This window comes from Saccoglossus kowalevskii, chromosome 20 (genome assembly GCF_978046115.1).
Source record: "Saccoglossus kowalevskii chromosome 20, keSacKowa6.1, whole genome shotgun sequence".
NCBI lineage: Eukaryota > Metazoa > Hemichordata > Enteropneusta > Harrimaniidae > Saccoglossus > Saccoglossus kowalevskii.
In genome coordinates this window covers 28958819-28968496 of record NC_140660.1, presented here as the reverse complement: position 1 = coordinate 28968496, position 9678 = coordinate 28958819, and the positions used below count along the sequence as shown (strand labels likewise).

Sequence of the window (9678 nt, the reverse complement as noted above, 5' to 3'; positions counted from 1 at the left end):
CAGGGGTAACCCGTTTGAACCTGGTGAAAGGGAACAGCGGGGGGGGGGGGGTTGTGAAAATAAATGACGTGACTGAAAAACTCACGGGCTCGCTTTTTCAACTAAAGTTAAAAAACACCTATTAGGAATGAACCATTAGATGACACAAAAAATATGCAAACTATTATTCCTTCGGTTAGTTTTGGGTTACTTTTCGTTTTTTTATTTTCAATGATGAATTCGTTGTATTTTGTTTTTATTTTCTCTGTGTGTATTTTTTATATAAGAAATAGGCCTGTATAATTTGGTTTTGTTATTGATTCCTGTAGATTTTTTCTGCTCCCATGGTTTCCAATGGTTCACCTTTACCCTAGATTTCAAGTGATTTGATTTTAATATGCTAATGTAGATTCAAAACCATGCAATTTTTGGACAAAAAACGTAAAACTATTATTGCAAAATTATGTTTTGTGAGATTTATTATTGCACACAATGTGTCGGTGATATAATCGTGTTTCTTAGAGTTTTCAAACAACGCTGTGTGAATAATGATAGTAAAAACTGATTCACCAAATTAGACACGTACTGATTTATCTAATAATCACATAAACCTAGAATATAATCTAACTGTTATCGACAATTCAGCGCGACCTTAATAGGGGGGGTCGTTATACTGTATGTTGAGAGGGTTCTGTTCACCCCTAATCATACGGTTTATTGTTGTTAAACATACGGGTTATACACGGGGTTATCACTTCTCTATTCTGTGCAGACATGTATTATTTCTATGGCACAGTGAATTTCATGTTTTTTCTGTGCACTATTGATATAGTGAAAATACATCTTTAGTGACTTTATTGTATATTTTATTGTATTCTAGGGAGTCTTGTATTGTTTACCCCCTAGCTACTTCTAGAGAAGTGCAATACGTGTATGTTTAGAAGCGTGTAGTATTTATTTACTTTCGTACAGGTTCAAAACCAGATACCGGAAAAACTGAATAAAATGCGTCGCCGGATGCGCTCACTGGTTGCGAAAGTTGTGAGCTAGGTGTGTTTTTTTCTCGTCCGATATATCATATCTTTATGAATGACGTCATTCCTTATTAATGCGCTTAAAGGGGCATTGAACTGTAGATTTCAGGGTTTATTTCACGAACTTAATGTGATTTTAATCAAGTCTGAATAAAAATTTGAACTTTCCTACCAGCCTATTGTTTTTTATAACGATTTAAAAAGACACGCAAAGCAGACGACGTTTGCCCCATTTCCTATGGAGAGCCGCTGCTGGGGGTCTATTGTTTCAGTGACGTGGTGAATGAACCACCCTGATTGGTCGACGCTATAGCGAGGGGGGCAAGGGGGGTAGCTGGTACAGTTTTACGGGAAATGAAAAGGGCTTTTTACAATTTACAAGGAAAAAAAGACGTTTTTACAGTTTACAGTGAAAATTGAATTTTGCAGTGAATGGTATCATCTATTCGTTTTACAGTTTCGAAAATGTAATTTCCCTGGATTATTCTTTACGACTTTTTTTATTTGGATGTAAATTCTTGTACGTACCGAGAAAAATGACACATTTTTACAGTGTGCGAAAAAAATATTTGATTGATTACGTTGTACGTCTAGCCTGTGATTACAGAATCACGGAATTTATTTTTTCAATTTACGTTGTACGAACAAAAAATATTGCAATTACGTTGAACGAAAATAACCCTTGCCCCCTCTCTATAGTCTACGTTTTCACTGTATTGCTTGCCAAACTTTTAGTGTTATCGATAAAATAATGACAGATTCAAGCGACTATGATTATGACAGCTCTAGTGAAACTGAAATTGTGGTGGATAGTGTCTGTGTTGTCAAACCCTACCAGTTTGAGCCGAAATAATGGCCTGGAGAGGAAAGAGAGAGTAGCAATGACACGGACACTGACAGCCCGAGTGGTGACTCGGATATGGAGGAAACTGGCGACGTCGAGAGGCTAAATACGACAGACTGGTGTACTTGTGAAAATTGCTTGCCGATGTCATCGTCTGTAGAGTGTATTTGTTGTCAGGAAATGTCGGGATTGGATGTAAAATTAGAACGTAAACAATGTTTTTATTTGTTGTTTTTTTCGCTCAAGAGATCGATCGCATTAGCGTTTCTGCATTACAACCAGCCTTTGCATTTCCGGGTCGGTCATCAACATATATATCCCGGTATATATTGTATCTAAATCAGTACAAATCACGACTTTATACCTAGTTTTAACGGAAAATATTCGCTTTATCGTTATTTTGGTTTTGATTTATAAACGCCGTAATCGTATCTCCGGCGAGACGCGACAATAATTTTTTTGGCGAAACAACTGGGCCTCACACTTTTTGAAAGACCTGTGAGTGGACGCATTTATTCGTGTCAAATGTCCATTGACAAATCTATTATCCATTGTTGTATTGTCGACTATTATACGGTTGATAAATTGTTATATTATACATTTTAGTTACTGTCGTCAGCTTTGTTTTTTTTATTCACAAGTTTTCGATCGTGCAAGTACACAGATTCGCTAGGCCAAGTCGATGTATTTCTACAACTATTTCGAAAAAAATGAAATAATAGTACCCTTTTACACTTTTCTCAATAGATTACAACTGTATATGTAAGCACGAGGAGTTTGATTTCGTGTGCCTTTATCCTGCTGTGTTAAGAACTGTATTGGTAAGGCTATATGATTTAAGAAAAGAACCTCTGACTGATCCCATTGTAAACAGGTAAATATATTTATGTTTGTTATATTTCTCATACATTTACTTATTCCATATATCGATTAAAGGGCCTATATTATTCACATTCGTTTCATAGTCGTGTAAAGTGTTTGGTTTATTACTGAATACAAATATTGGATATTTGCAGGACGTACAGATGGGCTGCCTACACACAATTTACATACTGGATTCATAACAAACTTGGAAGGAATGTCAGACGAGTAATACCATCCTGTGTTGTCTGGGCAGTGAGGAAGGCATTCCCAGAAGCCAGTGAAGACTACACACAATTTACATACTGGATTTATAACAAACTTGGAAGGAATGTCAGACGAGTAATACCATCCTCTGTTGTCTGGGCAGTGAGGAAGGCATTCCCAGAAGCCAGTGAAGACTACACACAATTTACATACTGGATTCATAACAAACTTGGAAGGAATGTCAGACGAGTAAATACCATCCTGTGTTGTCTGGGCAGTGAGGAAGGCATTCCCAGAAGCCAGTGAAGACTACACACAATTTACATACTGGATTCATAACAAACTTGGAAGGAATGTCAGACGAGTAATACCATCCTGTGTTGTCTGGGCAGTGAGGAAGGCATTCCCAGAAGCCAGTGGAGACTACACAAGATTTAAAGAATCAAACACATCACGGTTTCCGTACTGATTTATATGTAACCTTATGATATTTATTTATTATTAAAATGTTCATATACTTTATTGTCATAATTTATTGTCGTACAATGTTAGCAATAACCGCCCAGAAAAAACAAAATTTGATGCACTACAAAAAGGGCAAGTTGGTAAAGTTGGTCAAACTAAGAAAATTCCTCAGTTGAAAAAAATGGATAATTAATGTGTAAGGCCCATTCTAGGCCCTCTCTCCAAAATTTAGGTTTTACTTGCTGGAAATTATATTACAAGGGGCGATTAAAACATTAAAATACTAGTTTGGGAAAAACTGTAATTGTAGGGTCTGTTTGACAAAACGTGAAGCCCTATACATACATTAAAACGTACTGTAACAGTAATGTAGTTATTTTACAGGTATGATACAACCACGGTCTCATCGAATATAACAAAAATACATTATATGTAGTAGTTAAAACATGACTAGTTGAATCTGGTAACATGTGCATGTACAACATCTGCCACCTTTGGTTTTGGGACGGGTGCAATATTTGCAGGCAAATCTGGTAATTTGCTATCAACTCCAGTGATTCCATTATCTCTTCTTTCTATCACGGCCACATGTACCATATCATCTATGGTACATGTGGATATGATTTAGCCTCTTTAATTGGTTTAACTACCCAGTGTTTTCTGTTCTTTGGAAATACCACGTGATATCTTAGTTGGCCTTAATTGTCACCAGATTTAATGGATGCCTGTTTTCTATTACAGTGCATGTGGTTGTTGTTGTCTAATGCAGCGAGTTGTACGCATGCGTGCAACCATATCTGTAAATAATACAAATAGTTAAGTTATTAGTATATGACATGCATAGACATTTTTTATTTTATTTTTATAGTGTTTTCAGGGTGGGTTTTATATTGTTATTAGAGAGAAGTCTGTATACTCCCTGAGAAGTCTTTTTCTATGACATGGCATTGCATATACATGTACATGTACTTTACAATACGAGTACATGTACATTAATAACATTAATGGGTTATATTGGCTTGCTAATACTGCAACTAAAATAAACACTGTACCTTTGTAGCTGAAATGTTGTCTCTTGGGACAGTATTTTGTCAATAAGGAATGAAATACTTCCAAACCACCAGTGTGACAAAATTCAGTCAACTGTGTTGCTGCCTCCAATATTCTTTTATTGCAAACCACATCCACCAGTGCCTGGTGGGGGGGGGGGGGTGATCGCATTCTTGGAAATATTTATTTCCACTCCAACTATGGACATCCGTTATGTGATTAACAATATATATATCCATTTCTCTTTCAATATTTCTGCATTTTCATTGCATGTTGCGGCACTCCACCACATGTGATTGAACACAGACTGGATTCAAGGTGATAGTTTTGCGTACTTTTTCTTCTTCGCAAATTCAGAGAGTCGCTTGATGACGGATTTTGCAAGGTGCCATACATCAAATTGATGTGATATATGGGGATAGTCCTTCATTGTCGACTTAATTTGAATGTGGCGATCGGTTGCAACGGTTTTCACGTCTATGTCGTCTTCAGTTATCCTATCAAGAGTTGTGACGAAGCCTAACTTTTCCATTGCGACAGAAATTCCTGCTTGTGTTACCTGGGTAACAGAAAAGTCAACAACCTTTTCGCTGTACATGACCATGAAACTGTATGTTCCATACTTGGCACTGTACCCTGGCCAATCACACCGACCGTCACCTGTAAGCTTTATAATTGCTTGTTTTCTGAGTTAAGTTTTCACTCTCGTAGATTCAGCTTGCCAGAAGGTGTCAATTACTGCGAATAAGTAACATCTCTGGATAGAATGGAAAGTGTTTGGACTCATGAACTGCAGGTTGGCGAACGAGAAACATTGTGCAAAGCGACTGTATGAACTCGCACTAAATAGAATGCATGCTGCCAGTTGAAGATTACCTGAAGCCATTTTCTTGTGAATTAGTTGTCACACTTCATCGTGAAAATTACAACAAATTGTCCTAACTGTCAGTAGTGTCCCTTGAATGGTTTTGTATTTTTCAATGACAGCTTCCCCACACCGTTGACACTTTAGGAAACATTGGTCGAGGCAGCTTTCAAATACTATGAATTTTCTTTGCTCTTGAGAACTTGTTTCTAATTACTGTAATTATTTTGACGTGATTAATTGGCATAAAGTACCTTTTTATACTCCTTTCGTACTTGTCTATTTTCGCTTGATATTCTCCTTTTTTTGGATGGTGGAAGATGTGAAAATAACGTAGGGACAGCGTCAGACCTCAGTTTTCTTTTATGGGTTGTGCAAAGAACTTCATGCTGGAAAAATGGAATAACTAAGTTTATTAGTAGCAGTTGTCAGAGATACATGTACTGTATTTGCACTATTAAAAGTACATCTATATTTCAGGTCTAGTACCATATATACTCTATTAGTAGAGCAGTTGTCATAGAGATACATGTACTGTATTTGTATCATAAGGAGTACATCTATATTTCAGGTCTAGTACCATATTTACTTTATTAGTAGAGCAGTTGTCATAGAGATACTTGTACTGTATTAGTATCATAAGAAGTACATCTATATTTCAGGTCTAGTACCATATTTCCTTTATTAGTAGAGCAGTTGTCATAGAGACACTTGTACTGTATTAGTATCATAAGAGGTACATCTATATTTCAGGTCTAGTACCATATTTACTTTATTAGTAGAGCAGTTGTCATAGAGACACTTGTACTGTATTAGTATCATAAGAAGTACATCTATATTTCAGGTCTAGTACCATATTTACTTTATTAGTAGAGCAGTTGTCATAGAGATACATGTACTGTATTAGTATCATAAGAAGTACATCTATATTTCAGGTCTAGTACCATATTTACTTTATTAATAGAGCAGTTGTCATAGAGATACATGTACTGTATTAGTATCATAAGAAGTACATCTATATTTCAGGTCTAGTGCCATATTTACTTTATTAGTAGAGCAGTTGTCATAGAGATACTTGTACTGTATTAGTATCATAAGAAGCACATCTATATTTCAGGTCTAGTACCATATTTACTTTATTAGTAGAGCAGTTGTCATATAGATACTTGTACTGTATTAGTATCATAAGAAGTACATCTATATTTCAGGTCTAGTACCATATTTACTTTATTAGTAGAGCAGTTGTCATAGAGATGCTTGTACTGTATTAGTATCATAAGAAGTACATCTATATTTCAGGTCTAGTACCATATTTACTTTATTAGTAGAGCAGTTGTCATAGAGATACTTGTACTGTACTAGTATCATAAGAAGTACATCTATATTTCAGGTCTAGTACCATATTTACTTTATTAGTATAGCAGTTGTCATAGAGTTACTTGTACTGTATTAGTATCATAAGAAGTACATCTATATTTCAGGTCTAGTACCATATTTACTTTATTAGTAGAGCAGTTGTCATAGAGATACTTGTACTGTATTAGTATCATTAGAAGTACATCTATATATCGAGTGATTAATGACATTAGTAATCATCCTTATTCAAATGCATATATTTTTTTATATCAGTAAAATAAATAAGAATAATTGTTTCCTATCAATGTAATAATAACAGGGAGATTAGATATATGTAATAATAAAATAAAAATAAAAATTATATATACAATAGCATACATTTTCTGTGCATGGATTCTTTACATTAGAAGCATAGTCTTGATGTCAGTTGGCAAGACAACGACTTTAATTGATTTTAAAACTTTCTGTTTAGGGTAGCAAAGTAATTGAATACATCTATTGGACAACTAATGCACGTCCTATGTATTTACAGTCATACCCAATATTCCAGTAAATGGCGTCTGAAATGAATATGTATATACAGTATATATCATATATATATCTTTTTAAAATGCAGTCACTCATCCCTTGGCTATAGTCGCCATTTTTGTTACCGGCATGATTTAGCAATGTTCACCTTGACTAATATTTTCGTCACTATCACTGACCACGAAAGAAGTTTGATCTAACGAAACAAATAATTATTATAACCAATAACATATTCTGTTTTATGCATATATTTGAAATTAATGGCGGACACTGTATATGCAAAAGTATCTTGTACGACATATATTTCCCTGTGACGTCAATTCAATGACCACAGTAGCAGTGTCTGATAGCATACTGTGTGTGTGTTGTTTTATTGCATGTCACTCAGTAATCTATTTTTGTAGTCATCTGTTGAGAATTGTCCTCTATAAATCCATGTTTCAAGGACACCATGTACGTTTCAATACGCCTATTGCAGAAGCAGACCCAGCTATTTATTTGTTGTTTTCGTTGTCCCTAGCAACACCCACTTTAATAAGTACATTGTGTTTGTGAAGTCGTATTGTATTCTTATCAATATAACCAGGTGTGATTAATTCCATCACATAAATCCAATAATAAATGTCTCCTTTATAAAACTCGTAAAACTGTAAACTGCACAAAAAACAATCTGCGAGCCAATACCATAATTAATAGCAGGCACCGACTGACTGAGTAAAAAAAACAGGGCAAAAACTCAAACTATGAACGGATGACAGAAATAAAAAAAATAGCAGGCACTGTCAGGCCCTGCTGTTGTACGGTCACTCACTAGTACGACAGACAACATTTTTAAAAACTTCCTCCCACTTATCTGACTTGTTTATAATCGTATATTGTAACACATTGATGTGGTACGGTCACTCACCAGTACGACCGACAACTTTCTTTCTTTTCTAAACTTCCTTTTACTTATCCGACTTGTTTCTGATCGTATATTATAACGCGTAGACAGGTTTTTGAAATTATTCTGATTAAGAAGCCATAAATGGCGTGTTACCTTGAAATAAATTTAAGACGCCAAAGCACGGACACTTTATAAAAATAACCCGAGGTCACGATGCTGGTTGCATACATAATTAAAGGAAAAATTTAAATGATCGATTAAGTGATGACTAAATCCTAATCATAGCTTGCAAATTTCCCATAGAATATGACTGCCTAGATTTATTTCATTACGATCACCGATTCCTGAGACATCGTGTTTAAAAATTTGCTGCAAAGACAGGTAACACAGGACATAGGCACGTATTGACTGTCAACGGGTGCTAAATACGATACTTGAAGAAACCAATGTAACCTGGAATTGCGCTCATGTCACAAAATGCTAGAGATTTTATTTAATGGTACATGTAGATTGATGATGTTAGTCGTGGTCAAACTCTGTATTATCCCGATTTTGAAATTAATGGCGGACACTGTGTAGGCAATATTATCTTGTAAGACATATATATCTCTGTGACGTCAATTCAATGACACAGTAGCATGGTGTGATAGCATACTGTGTGTGTGTTGTTTTATTGCATGTCACTCAGTAATCTATTTTTGTTGTCATCTGTTGAGAATTGTCCTCTATAAATCCATGTTTCAAGGACACCATGTACGTTTCAATACGCCTATTGCAGGACCAAGCTATCCATTCGATAGTCGCAAGCAACACCCACTTTAATAAGCACCTTTTTTTGTAAAGTTGTATTGTATTCTTATCAATGGGACAATAAATCCAATAATAAATCTGCAAAAACAAAGTTTGAGTAAATGACATAGTTAAAATAATTGACAGCAGGCACTTACTGAAATGAAAATAGCCCGGGCAAAAACACAAACCATTGACAGAATTTGAAAACAAATAATAAAAGCACATGTGAGACAGACAACTTTTTCCTTTCTTCTTTTTTGAACTTTCTTTTACTTATTTGATTTATTTCTGATCGTGTCACACGAACTTACATCATGATCAATGTGCTTGGGAATACTACCATGTTAGTGATAGGACACATATGCATTGAACTGCATTTTGTCAAGATGGCTATCAAATGTCCTGCCTAATTTGCATAACAGCTAATTGACACAGAGGCGTAGCTATATGAGATGTTAATCCAAACAACTTGGGATGATCCATTTATTTGAAGGCTTGCCACAAACGTAGTTTTAATTGTTATAACTAAACAGAAGTAAAACAATGTAAAGATATTCCATCTAAAACGTTAGTTATTAATTACGTTGGCATTAAATTTAAACAAAAGTAATTCTCATATTCACACACAATTGTGCCTTTCAACCCTATGCTATAAATGGTATCTCCCATCTAGATTCTCAGTACAGTGCGATACATGAGGGAATTGTAATGAATCCAGGATCCAAAGGTTTTGCGCACAATTTTTCAGACAAAACTTTACGCATTTGATATAACCGTTGTTCCGTGGCATTTTCGTCTGAATAGGTAATCA

The 9678-nt window shown here is 35.2% G+C and overlaps 1 protein-coding gene across 1 annotated transcript; it reads left to right on the top strand.

Annotated features, from left to right (window-relative positions):
• The first annotated feature begins 1878 nt into the window (after positions 1 to 1878).
• Positions 1879 to 3444, top strand: LOC146730198 (P2X purinoceptor 7-like). The gene is made up of 3 exons (XM_085494313.1): positions 1879 to 2065; positions 2605 to 2731; positions 2874 to 3444. Exons 1-3 carry the CDS (start codon positions 1933 to 1935, stop codon positions 3229 to 3231), a joined length of 618 nt encoding a protein of 205 aa, XP_085350439.1. The 5' UTR covers positions 1879 to 1932; the 3' UTR covers positions 3232 to 3444.
• Positions 3445 to 9678: the final 6234 nt, after the last annotated feature.

Coding starts and splice junctions, on each gene's coding strand:
- LOC146730198 (XM_085494313.1), top strand. CDS start 1,933: ATGGAGGAAACTGGCGACGTCGAGAGGCTAAATACGACAGACTGGTGT. Junction 2,066..2,604: donor ATTGGATGTAAAATTAGAAC/GTAAACAATGTT, acceptor TTTTCTCAATAG/ATTACAACTGTATATGTAAG. Junction 2,732..2,873: donor ACTGATCCCATTGTAAACAG/GTAAATATATTT, acceptor GGATATTTGCAG/GACGTACAGATGGGCTGCCT.